Raw genomic sequence first — 13,415 nt, 5'->3', positions numbered from 1 at the left:
TTCCACCTTCTGCCTCCCACAATGACCTTGGGTCCATGCTCCCAGAGGGACAGAGAATGGGAAAGCTATCAGGGGAGGGGATGGGATTCGGAGGTCTGGTGGTGGGAACTGTGTGGAGTTCTATCCCTCTTATCCTATGGTTTTGTCAATGTTTCCTTTTCGTAATTTAATTTAATTTTATATTATTATTATTATTATTATTATTATTAATTTTGCCTCCAGGATTATTGCTGTGGCTCAGTGCCTGCACCATGAATCCACTGTTCCTTGAGGCCATTTTTGCCCTCTTTTGTTGCCCTTGTTATTATTATTGTTGATGCCATTCATTGTTGGGTGGGACAGAGAGAAATGGAGAGAGGAGGGGAAGACAGAGAGGGGGAGAGAAAGACAGACACCTGCAGACCTGCTTCACCGCCTGTGAAGCGACCCCCCTGCAGATGGGGAGCCGGGGGCTCGAACCGGGATCCTAATGCCGGTCCTTGGGCTTTGTGCCACGTGCGCTTAGCCTGCTGCGCCCCCGCCCCACCCCCCCTCAATGTTTCCTTTTCATAAATAAAAAAAAATTTAAATATGTTTATGTGCATGGTCATACTGGTTTTTCACAATCAGAAAATTTTCTTTGTTTTAATTATTTAGTTTTTATTATCTTATTGGATAGAGACAGCCAGAAATTGAAAGAGTAGGGAGAGACAGAGAGGGAGAGAGACAGAGAGACACCTGCAGCCCTGCTTCACCACTCGCAAAGCTTTCCCCCTGTGGGGACCGGAGGCTTGAACCCGGGTCCTCACGCACTGTAACATGTGCACTCAACCAGGTGGGCCCTTTTTTAATAGAAGAAGAAATTACTGCTCTCATCATAGCGTGCAGGGAGCCGAGGCTTAGAGGAACTAGGTGAGGAGCCTGATGTAGGTGACATTATTAAAAGGAAGGCCATCAGAACCACAGTTCAAAATTCAGATATGCAAGTCTGACTCTAAAATGTGTATATAGAAAGGGAAGGAACAGATGCTACAACCCATTTTATAATAAATACAAAGTTAAAAAGTGAATGCCGTGGTGGTTATTATTTTAGTGGAAGCTCCCTCTCAGCCCCAACCCCTCACAAAAAATATCTAGACCAGGAATTATGTCCACATCCTAACCTATGCTCTCTCCAAAAGAGATATTTCTTTTAAAAAAAATTTTTTTAAAATCTATTTATTGGATAGAAACAGCCAGAAATCAAGAGGGGAGGAGGTGATAGAGAGGGAGAGAGACAGAGAGACACCTGCAGCCCTGCATTCCCCCTGTGGGGACCAGAGGCTTGAACCCGGGTCCTCACGCACTGTAATACTTGCGCTCAACCCGGTGCACCACCACCTGGTCCCTAAAAGAGATATTTATATAACCCAAGTCCTTGTGTCTCTGTACTTGATCTTACTTGTCAGAAATGTCTTTGCGGTGGCACACTGGGTTAAGCGCACTTAGTGCGAAGCTCAAGGACCCCAGTTCAAGCCACCAGCTCCCCATGTGCAGGGGGAGGGGAGGAGTCGCTTCACAGGTGGTGAAGCAGGTCTGCAGGTGTCTATCTTTCTCTCCCCCTCTCTGTCTTTCTCTCCTTTCTCAATTTTTCTCTGTCCTATCCAACAACAATGGGAAAAAGATGGCTTCCAGAACCAGTGGATTTGTAGTGCAGGCACCAAGCCCCAGTGATAACTGCAGAGGAAAAAAAAGTTTTGAGGGTTGGGCAGTAGCGCCGTGGGTTAAGCACACGTGGCAAAAAGTGCAAGGACCAGTGTAAGGATCCAGGTTCAAGCCCACAGCTCCCCACCTGCAGGGGAATCTCTTCACAGGTGGTGAAGCAAGTCTGCAGGTGTCTGTCTTTCTCTCCCCCTCTCTGTCTTTCCCTCCTCTCTCCATTTCTCTCTGTCCTATCCAACAACAAACGACAACAATAATAACCACAAGGCTATAATAAGGGCAACAAAAGGGGGAAAATGGCCTCCAGGAGCAGTGGATTCATGGTGTAGGCACTGAGCCCCAGCAATAACCTTGGAGCCAAAAAAAAAAAGAAGTCTTTGCAGATATAATTTGATTTTCTTTTGACGAGAGCACCACTCAGCTCTGGTGACTGGTGGTGCCAGGAATCACACCTGGGAGGTCTTGCACTCAAATCCTGTGTGCAACCTTTGTGTTACCTCCTCAACCCTCAAGCCCACCAAGCCCACCAATTGCATGGATGAGATGTCAGGGGTCTTTCCCTGATGCCTGCAAAGCTTTTATTCTTGGGAGGTTTGGCAGACCCACTGCCACAGTCTGGAGCCCTGGCTGTAAGCTCAGAGCTGGTCTCTAGAGAGACATAATCTCCCTGCATCCTAGCGAATGGCTCAGTCTGTCCCTGCAGGTATTGTTAAAGCTTGTCCTAGATTCATACAGCACATCTTGTGCCTTTTATCCTTGTCCTTAAAATTTCTCTTTGAACCACAGTGAAATGTTTCTGGCCTTTCCATTTCCTTCTCTTGACAAAGCCTATGACAAGTGGATGTTGATGAAGCCACAGGGCCATGTCTCTGACAATTCAAAATGAAAACTACCCCTCCTGTGGCTGTCAGAGCCCAGCTGAAAAAGGTCACAGTCAAATGCTGTCTTTTTCAAGGAGACTCTTGAAATTAAGTTTCTTTCACCCATAAATGTGAAGAATGCCTTGGGACTGTTAAAACAAGGCACCCTTATTAATATAAGTCACCAGGCTCCCCTATGTCTTGGAAGCAAAGATTCAAGACTCAACAGATTTCATGGCACTTAAATAGATACTCGGGAGTTGGGCGGTGGCGTAGCGGGTTAAGCGCAGGTGTCAAAAAGCGCAAGGACCGGCTTAAGGATGCGGGTTCAAGCCCCCGGCCCCCCACCTGCAGGGGAGTCACTTCACAAGCGGAGAAGCAGGTCTGCAGGTGTCTATCTTTCTCTTTCTCTCTCTATCTTCCTGTCCTCTCTCAATTTGTCTCTGTCCTGTCCAACAATGACAACAATAATAACTACAACTATAAAACAACAAGGGCAACAAAAAGGGAATAAATAAATATTAAAAAAAAGAAAAGGAATAGATACTCACCTAGGTTGATGGGGTTCATCTCCCTGAAATAAATAAATAAATACATGTTAGAGTTTTGTTCAAATTTATCCCACATTCTAAAGCAGACATCTTGAAGGGTTAGGCTATAAGTCTTCCTAGCTAAAATGTTTAGGGACTGGGGAGAAATGACAGTGGTAGAGCACTGAACTTGCATGCCTGAGGCCCTAGGTTTGGTCCCTGACATCAAGAATATGTCAAAGCTGAGTGTTGTTCTCTCTCTCTCTCTCCTCCTCTTGCTCTGTGGTGCACCTTGTTAAGCACTCACATTACAGTGCACAAGGACCCAAGTTCAAGTCTCTGGTCCCCATCTGTAGGGGGAAAGTTTCATGAGTGATAAAGCAGGTCTGCAGGTGTCTCTGTCTTGCTCCCTCTTTCTCTATCTCCCTCTCCCTTTTCAATTTATCTGTTGCTATCCAATAATAAATACATATATTAAAAATAAAATATTTTGAATTTTTATTTTCTGGGGGTGGGGGATGTATAAAGAAGATTAGACATGGGAATAATTTGTTTTCTTCCTCTTTCTTTTAATATTTATTTATTCCGTTTTGTTGCCCTTGTTTTTTTATTGTTGTAGTTATTATTGATGTTATTGTTGTTGGATAGGACAGAGAGAAATGGAGAGAGGAGGGGAAGACAGAGAGGGGGAGAGAAAGACAGACACCTGCAGACCTGATTCACCACCTGTGAAGCGACTCCCCTGCAGGTGGGGAGCCGGGGGCTCAAACCGGGATCCTTACGCCGGTCCTCGCACTTTGCACCATGTGCACTTAACCCGCTGCGCTACCGCCCGACTCCCTTCCTCTTTCTTTTTTAACAGCCACATCAGTTTGCCTTCATGCGCTTTGTGTTTGCAGGAGAGCTATCTTTACTGTCAGATGCCTGCCAGACCATCTGAGCTGAATTTGAGAGGTACCTAGAGGAGCCAACTGGCAGCGTGCACATATCATCAAACTCAATGACCCTGGTTCGAGTCCTGCTCCCCACCTACAGGGGGTCTGCCCCACAAACAGTGAAGCAGGTCTGCAGGCGTCTTTGTTTCCCTCTTTTTTTTTTTTTTTGCCTCCAGGGTTATTGCTGAGGTTCAGTGCCTGCACTACAAATCCACTGCTCCTGGAGGCCATTTTTTTTACTTTTCCTTTTGGATAAGACAGAAAGAAGGAAAAGTATGTTAAGTGAGCTAAGTCAGAAAGATAAAGATGAGTATGGGATGATCCCACTCATCAACAGAAGCTGGCTAAGAAGATCTGAAAGGGAAACTAAAAGCAGGACCTGATCAAATTGTAAGTAGGGCACCAAAGTAAAAACCCAGTGGTGAGGGGTAGACATGTAGCTTCCTGGGCCAGTGGGGGGTGGGAGTGGGCGGGAGGGATGGGTCACAGTCCTTTGGTGGTGGGAATGGTGTTTATGTACACTCCTAGCAAAATGTAGACATATAAATCACTAGTTAATTAATATGAGAGGGGGAAAATCAATTGTATGTCTCAAAGTTTCTCAAAAGACAAACTGAATCTTTTTAATATATAGGCTGTGTATTTGATATGCGGACTCTCTCAAAAGCCTAGACCAAGTAGATTAGAAGCATCCAATAGCACAGCTATATACAAGATACTGGGTACTGTACAGCAAACCATAACAAAGGGACTTTTCAAAGTTAACCCAATTAACAAATAAAGTGATGATAATATTAACTATCGATTGTCTTTTTGAACCCTAAGACAGCAGGAACCTCACATCTTTACTATAGAGCCCCTACTTCCCCCAGTCCTGGAACCCTTGGATAGGGCCCACTTTCCTGTATGTATCTCCCAATCCAAACCAAATAATATTGCATCCGCCGATCACAACCTAACCAAAGCAACGATTGCCACCTCAATATGCTTCACCTCAGACTGTATCCAGAGACTTCACGTGTGGAATGACAACCCTTCAACTTCATTACTCGGGTGAGACCTTTCCTTTTATAGTACACTCTAATTTCATCTCAGGTAGTTCACTTTCTAACAAAGTCCCATAATCTAGATATACACCAGTTTCTGTGAGAGAGAGCTTATGTGCACACATATCCATAAACTACTGCAGAATATATACCTGAAAGCAGAAGTACACTAGAGTTTGCAGTGAGTACCTCCCTAACACTTCCTCTCCACTATTCCAAGCTTGGGATCCATGATTGCTCAACAAATTGTTTGGCTTCGTATGTTAACTCTCTTTACAATTACCAGGTTCCAGATGCCACCAGGATGCTGGCCAGGCTTCCCTGGATTGAAGACCCCACCAATATGTCCTGGAGCTCAGCTTCCCCAGACACACACCTTACTAGGGAAAGAGAGAGGCAGACTGGGAGTATGGACCGACCAGTCAACGCCCATGTTCAGCGGGGAAGCAATTCCAGAAGCCAGACCTTCTACCTTCTGCAACCCTCAACGACCCTGGGTCCATGCTCCCAGAGGGCTAGAGAATGGGAAAGCTATCAGGGGAGGGGAGGGATTATGGGGATTGGGTGGTGGGAATTGTGTGGAGTTGTACCCCTCCTACCTTATGTTTTTGTTCACTAATCCTTTCTTAAAAAAAAAAGACAGAAAGAAATTGAGAGGGGAGGGGAAGACAGAGAGGGAGAAAGACAGACACCCGCAGATCTGCTTCACTGCTTGTGAAAAGATCCCACCACCACCACCACCCCGCAGAAGGTGGGGAGCCTGGGGCTCGAATCCGGATCCTTGCGTGGGTCCTTGCACTTCATTCTTGCTTCATTCTAAGTGTGTTTAACCTGGTGCACCACTGCCCATCCCCCTTCTTTCTGTATCTGCCAGTTCTCTCTCAATTTCTCTCTGTCTAAAACAATAATAATAATAATAATAATAATAGCTTTTCCTGGGTGTCTTCAAGCATCCAGCAGAAGGTAGATTTCATCCTTCCTTGCCCTCCTTTTACCAGGCAGTCTCTGGGGGTCTCAGCATCGAGCCCACCCTATGTGATTTCCTTTCCTCTGCCCCAGCCCAGCACCCCCTGGTCTTTGTTGAGGTGGTAACCCCAAGACCTATTTTATTTTCTTGGCTTCCCCTGAATGAGAGACAGGAAGCTTAGAACTGAGTTAGTTACCTGGGGACTCAGGGGCTCTGGAGCTGGACTAGGCTGTGAGTTCTCTTCTCTCTGTGGAAGACAGATCTGAGGAAGGGCCCCCTCCTCAGTGGGTGGACATTCAGGCAGGCTGCCATCTTCAGTGGGTTCCATCAGGGACTTCGTGATACTGAAGGTCCTGGTTGGGTCCAGAGGCTGTGTGGACTGGAGCTCCACGGGTGGTGACAGGGAGTGTGTCAATTCCCTTGGGCTGCCAGGTAGACTCTGGGACAGGTAACACAGGGAGTCTGCAGGCAACCTGCAGCTTCCCCAGCTGGGCATTGCCAAGGTCTCTTGGTGAGGTGTTGATGGAAGAGTCCGGCGGCCACTCCCCCTTAACCTCCTCAGCATCGGGGAGATGGAAATACGGCCCCGGGCTTGCCGGTCAAAGTGGAGAAGACTCAGGGGAGGCGGAGAAGAGACCTCACAGCCTCCAGTTTGCCTCTGTGGGTCCGCGCAGCTCAGAGGCTCGGCTATTGGAAGCTTCTGGGGAACACAGCTGGAGCTGCTGTTCTCCAGTCCGCACGGGGGGTTTAGAGTCTCTTCACTCAAGGGCCGCTCTTTCTCTGCTGCCTCTTTGTCCTTTTCTGGAGGAGAATCACCAGCAGGATGTTGCACTGATAGTGGGGAAGAGCAGCTCATGGAGTCTGTTGCACATGAGGGAGACTGAGATGGGGAAGAAAAAAAAATAGTGTCTGACACTCCACCCCAAATATCTAATCGGTCATTGCAAATGGAGCTCCTGTTCATACCAGCCTCCTTTAGGGTATTATTATTATTATTATTATTATTGAAGATAACTAACATAAAATAGCACATCTCAAATAGTCTGGACATTGAAATTTGGTTTAAACTTTTAAAAGCTGTGGTGACTTAAGAGATTTTTATATTATTATTATTATCAATTTACTTCAGCCCAATTCTGGCTAATAGTATGAGGGCATCGAACCTGGGACTTTGAAATTTTAGGCATGAAAGATTTTTCTTTTCTTTTCTTTTCTTTTCTTTTCTTTTCTTTTCCTTTCCTTCCCTTTTCCTTTCCTTCCTTTCTCTCTCTCTCTCTCTCTCTCTCTCTCTCTCTCTCTCTCTCTCTTTCCCTCCAGGGTTATTGCTGGGGCTCCGTGCCTGCACTGCAAATCCACTGCTTCTGGAGGCTATTTTCCCCTTGTTGTTTATTGTTGTTCTTATTATTATTGTTCTCCTTGTTGTTAGATAGGACAGAGAGAAATGGGGGGAAGATAGGGAGGGGGAGAGAAAGACAGACACCTGCAGACCTGCTTCATCACCTGTGAAGCGACTCCCCTGCAGGTGGGGAGCCTGGGGCTCGAACCAGGATCCTTGCTCGGGTCCTTGTGCTTTCGTTTTAAATTTTTTTAATATTTATTTTATTTATTTATTCCCTTTTGTTGCCCTTGTTGTTTTATTGTTGTAGTTATTATTGTTGTTGTTATTGTTGGATAGGACAGAGAGAAATGGAGAGAGGAGGGGAAGACAGAGAGGAGGAGAGAAAGATAGACACCTGCAGACCTGCTTCACCGCCTGTGAAGCGACTCCCCTGCAGGTGGGGAGCCGGGGTTCGAACCGGGATCCTTATGCCGGTCCTTGTGCTTTGCACCACCTGCGCTTAACCCACTGCACTACCGCCCGACTCCCTCCTTGTGCTTTCGTAACATGTGCGCTTAACCTGCTGTGCTTTTTTTTTTTTTTTTTTTTTTTAACCAAAGCTCTGGTTTATGGCTGTGCCAGGGATTGAACCTGGGACTTCAGAGCATCAGGCATGAGAGTCTCTTTGCATAACTATTGTACTACCTACCCCTGCCCCAGGCATGAAAGACTTGTTGCATAATCATTATGCTGTCTCCCCTCCGCCCCCAATACTTCTTGAATAGTTACACAATGCACCACTTTTTGTAGTGTAGCTCCCCCTAAGAGAATCAATCTTACATCTTCTTTACATTCTGTATGTATTTAGTTTCCCTCTAGGATTATCGCTGGGGCTTAGTGCCAACAGTAGGAAGCCTCTGCTCCTGGAAGCCATTTTTTTTCCCATTTTATTGGATAGGACAGAGAGGAACTGAGGAGGGGGAGATAGAGAGGGAGAAAGCAAGAGACACCTGCAGACCTGCTTCACCGACTGTGAAGCGACCCCACCCCCCACAGGTAGGGCATGGGGGCTCGAACCCAGATCCTTGTGCTTCGCAATGTGTGCACTCAACCGGGTGTGCCACCACCTGCCCTGCATTTACTAAGTCATTCATGCGTTAGCATTTTGCTATATACCAGGGATATAAGAACAAGGAAAATAAAATCCTCTCCTCAAGTCTAAGATTTGGTTTCAGTGATATGGATGGTTAAATACTTGGCAGAAAAGGAAAAAAAAAGTACTAGATCTTATCACCCCCTGTGATTTTGGAAAAAATAACATGTAAGTTAACAAAACAAAAACACCCCAATGTCCCTCAGATGCCTGGCTTCTTCTGATGAGAGGTGCTGCGCAGGATTCATCAGCTCAGAATAATCACCCCCATCAAGCTCTTTTCACACTCAAGCAAGCCGACTCTGCCACCTGACGGCCTGAGTCACGATAACATGGACGTGAGTTTTTGAAGTTTTATTATTTTGCAGCTCCCCATACGCAGCGAGTGCCTGTGTGTGGGGAGGCCTTCGCTTTCACTCAACCCCTCGGTTATTGTGGAAGAGCCGTTTCTTCTGTGCCTCCTTTCAGGGTGTGGAGCCCCAGGGAGACAACAGAACCATCTTCTCTGAGCCGGGATGATGCAGAACTTGGTCCAGACTCTGCAAGGCTCCTATGCATGGGGCATTGGGGTTGGATTAGGATAGGATTAGGATTGGACCACAGACTCTGTCATCTCTAATCCTCATTTTGTCAAGTCTGAAATTTGCAAGCAGAGCTCAGTGATCGGAGCCTCTCGGGGGGACTAAACACATTTGGACGGCCCTATCTTAATGCTAGCTAATAATCTTATCTCTTTAGTGCCGTGTAAGTTTTTGATTGCGCTGACAGTAGTCTGCCGTCAGACTTTCTCAGCCGTGTTGCTATTTGCTTCCTCATTTTGAGAACAGAAAACACCTCATGCCAATACATCTTTTTCTTTTTTTTTAGTGTTTTTTCTTTTTTTAATATTTACTTATTTTCCCTTTTGTTGCCCTTGTTGTTATAATTATTGTTGTTATTGATGTTGTCACTGTTAGATAGGACAGAGAGAAATGGAGAGAGAAGGAGAAGACAGAGAGGGGGAGAGAAAGACAGACACCTACAGACCTGCTTCACCGCCTGTGTAGCGGCTCCCCTGCAGGTGGGGAGCCGGGGGCTGAACCGGGATCCTTATGCCAGTCCTTGTGCTTTGCGCCACATGTGCTAAACCCGCTGCGCTCCGGCCCAGACTCCCTCCAATCTCCAATACTTCTTTTTCTTGGTGTCCTGACCTCCATGCTGTTATCACACTCACAGTCTTAGTTCAAATACAACGAACTGTTTGCCATAGCTGACTATTGTTTTGTGGAGAACACAGTCATTTTTGAAGGATTTTATAGCATACAATTACGTGTCCCCTCACTGTCTCCACACCCATATGTTCCCAAATTTGTGTTCTATTCTGTGCCCACAGAAGCTACTTCTTCCTCTTTAATTTGTTCCAGTTCATTCCAGACATACAAGTGACAACAACCTTGTGTCAAGACAATTAATGGGCTCTTAGATTTTCTCCTGTCAGTACAGAGGGGCCAAACGTTATGACATTGCCATGACAGTGCAGGACCCTGTCCTATTACCCTCTGACTCTCATCTTCTTCAAGGGCAAATGAAACTAATAACAGGGTCTGGATTTCCAGAAAATAACCCTGTTATTTTTCTGGTGTGGGGGAGTTGCTGGAGGAATGACTTAGAGAGACCATGTGAATTCAATTTACTGGCTAGCTGAAAGAGTAATCTAAAACTCTTCATCTTATATTTGCTTTAGTATTTTGTACTGAGGACCGCATGTATTACAGAACTTCACCTGAAGAACTGTTAGCCATCTTTCCAAACTCCACCTTGCTTTCTAAATAATCTAACATAATTCCAGGAGCTAGGTGTTGAGAAAACTAGCAAATTTATTGTGGGTCAGATTGACCTTGAAGTAACCTGAGCAACCTGAGTTGGCTGTTGCTACATTGAAACTTTGTTAACTTCTCAGACTTCCTTGTTTAAATCACCTGTACCTGCAACCTCTCTTCAGCCCCTGCCACCCTACTTATTTTTTTTTAATCTTTATTTATTTTTGGACAGAGACAACCAGAAATTGAGAGGGAAGGGCTGAGAGAGATAGAGAGACAGAGAGACCTGCAGCCCTGCTTTACCACTTGCAAAACTTTCCCCCTGCAGGTGGGGACCAAGGGCTTGAACCTGGGCCCCCGAGCATTGTAACATGCGCTCAACCAGGTGCTGCACCACTCAGCCCCCCTCCCTACTCCTTACTTTTACAAACTCAACCATGCTCAATGCCTGAGGTGTTAAGTTTATTGTTTTTTATTTTGGGGGGGCGGATAAGACCTTGCCATCTTCTCAGGATTGGCTAGCATTTGGTCCAAGTCTCTTTTTCTTACCCCAGACCTTGCCTCTCAGATTAAGCAGATCTTCTAAGAGTGTGGAAATCTCTTTTGCTCACTGAACTTTAGTGCAGGAGTACCCTACTTTGATGAGGTGAGGGAGAGGGTAGTAAAAGCTAGAAACTTAACTATTTTTTTTTTTAGTTAAGGGGGAATTGAACAGTTTTTTTTTTTGGCTTGGGAATTTCCAACTCCTACATGGAAGTCTGACTCTAGCTTTGCTGAAGCAGAACAAAAGACCCTTTCCGACTTCTGACGGGGCAGATCCATTAGACTTCCTTCTGGTCTGTCTGGGAGGGTCCAGCTTCTCATCCCAACAGGTGTTTGAGCTGAGGAGTGTAGGCAGACGTGTATCCCCATAGATGCACACCCAGGGATTTTCTTTTTCTTTTATCTTTATCTTTATTTTATTTTTTTAATTTCTCTATTGGGGAATTAATGTTTTACATTTGACAGTAAATACAATAGTTTGTACATGCATCACATCTCCCAGTTTTCCACATAACAATACAACCCCCACTAGGTCCTCTGTCATCCTTTTTGGATCTGTGTTCTCCCCCCCACCTACCCCGGAGTCTTTTACTTTGGTGCAATACGCCAATTCCACTGCCCAGGGAGTTTATTGTTTTCTCCCGGTGTAGTTGGTGGACCTCCTGCAGGCGGGGTGGGGTGGGTGCTTGAGCCCAGGTCCTTGTGGTTGGCGATCTGTGTGCTTGACCAGGTGCACCACCCGCCCAGCCCCGTCATGGTCCAAGTCCTACACAGCACCAAGTGCAGTGCTAGCAAAGTAATTCAGTTTGCTCCTTTACAGAGGCACCGGCTATTACAAGACCTTCTGCCAGAGTCTGTCCTCCTTGGGCTTCCTCTCTCATTTTTGCCTCCTTTCTCTTGTCTGGAGGGGTCAGGGCAGTGCTGTGGACTGTAATTCCCAAGGTGAGAGGATGGAATGAACACTTCGCATTGATCTGAGTCTCAGAAATTGCTCCCCATGTTACAGGGATGCACCAAACTGACCACACAGATTTGGGGGAACTCTGAGTGGGGCAGGGTCCCCAGAGGTGGTCTGCAGAGAGGCAGGAGGCCAGGCTCTGGGGTGGAAGGTCTGTTTTCTATCCCTGCCTTAGCCAGTTAACCCAATGTCACACTTGACATAGTCAGCTCCTAGCCTGCATGTTAAATAACGTTTAGTGACAGCAAAATATTTGCCTTAAAGACTCTTTAAATGAGAAATGATATGATTTAATAGCTGAGAGGCCTGGGAACCACCCCTCCCCCCTCCCCACCCACCCCTCCCTCCCCCTCCATCTGCCTCCCCTCCTCCCCCCTCAAGACATTGAATACAGAGCCAAACATGGACAGAAAATCTCTAGATTTCTTTTGACAGGTAGTCTTGATGAAGAAAAGCCAACAGTTTTTCACCCGCAAGCTTTCAGAACCCTGCCCCTCACACCGCTGGGGAGAGCGGTATCAATGTGCTAAAAAAATAATCAAACGACACAGATTAATGATTCACAGGAGAGACCAGCAAGACAGGGCCTGAAAGCTGGCAGTGAGGGGACAGAACAGAGGAAAGAAGGAAATGGAAGCTCAGGACAGAAGCAGAAGTTCGCCGGCAGTACCTGAGGGTCTGTCTCCGATGGCGACACTGTCCAGGTAGTGCCAGGCAGGTTGTCTGCCTGACCACAGAGACAGCTGCCTGGAGGCTGGGGCGGGAGGCCCACACCTGTCACGTGGATCCTCCCTGGCCAGTGCAGGTAAAGGTGTTGCCGGCTGAAATGAGGAACTGGCCTCTCCCCTCCTTGGAGACTTTTCTTGGCTTGTTTGTTTATGAAAAAAGCCTAAAGGAAAGCAAGCCTAGAACTCCAGACAGACTGAGAGAAAGTCAGGTGATCGGTTTCCTTGGAGCAGAGGCTGACCCAATACAGAAAGGATGAAAATGTAGGTAGCCTTTACGCTCCCTGCAGGTGTTCAGTGGAAACACGAATCTTCAGGTCAGGGTGGCTGTTCTGATTTTTTATCTTCACGTTGGGACATGAATCCATGCCCTCATTCATGTGCACTGCTGCCACTTAGCCTCCTGGCCCCATTTTTAAATTATTTCTTTTGAGAGACAGACAGAGACAGAGAGACAGAGAGAGGAGTGAGACAAGCAGCCACAAAGAGAAGAGAGATACCACACCCCCACTCCACTCTCCAGGGAGCTCCTGGGAGAGCTATCTCCCAGCCTCTGGGGTTCCACTCTGTTATTTTCTCTAAAGTTGTGGGAAGCACTCATTTGGATGTTACTTTGTCCACATCCTAAAACATCTTGTGTGAACCTCTGTAATTAATTAATTTTCTGTTTTGATAAGCATTCGGTTATAAAGAAGTGATCCTTGCACTCAGGAACACATTTCTGAGCACTCATCTTCAGACACTGAAAAAATACAAACAGAAAAAAACAGTCCACCCGCATTCTCATGAGCCCAGTATCCTAGAGCCTCTGTTTGGTAGAGATATGTTTGTATTCCCAAGAACATACTAAAAGTACTTGAAGATAGCAGTACTAAAAGACAGCTCTATAAACTTTTAAAAT

At 46.2% G+C, this 13,415-nt stretch overlaps 1 protein-coding gene across 5 annotated transcripts in view; it reads right to left on the bottom strand.

Annotated features, from left to right (window-relative positions):
* Positions 1-12,631, bottom strand: part of PLEKHG7 (pleckstrin homology and RhoGEF domain containing G7) — a 69,044-nt gene extending 56,413 nt beyond the window's left edge. For 4 of the 5 annotated variants that reach the window (XM_060195532.1, XM_060195528.1, XM_060195531.1 and 1 more), the window contains exons 1-3: positions 12,460-12,631; positions 6,215-6,898; positions 3,092-3,114 (exon numbers count right to left, since the gene is read on the bottom strand). In XM_060195532.1, the coding sequence (XP_060051515.1) occupies positions 3,092-3,114; positions 6,215-6,874 (683 nt within the window). In that variant the 5' untranslated portion in view covers positions 6,875-6,898; positions 12,460-12,631. Of the gene's footprint in view, positions 1-3,091; positions 3,115-6,214; positions 6,899-12,459 lie in introns of those variants that run through there. The other variant, XM_060195533.1, reaches the window with a different exon arrangement.
* Between the last annotated feature and the right edge of the window lie 784 nt (positions 12,632-13,415).

The sequence above is a fragment of the Erinaceus europaeus genome, chromosome 7, assembly GCF_950295315.1.
Source record: "Erinaceus europaeus chromosome 7, mEriEur2.1, whole genome shotgun sequence".
Lineage (NCBI taxonomy): Eukaryota > Metazoa > Chordata > Mammalia > Eulipotyphla > Erinaceidae > Erinaceus > Erinaceus europaeus.
Note: the sequence above shows the minus strand (reverse complement) of the source record. Positions and strands in the feature narration are given on the sequence as shown.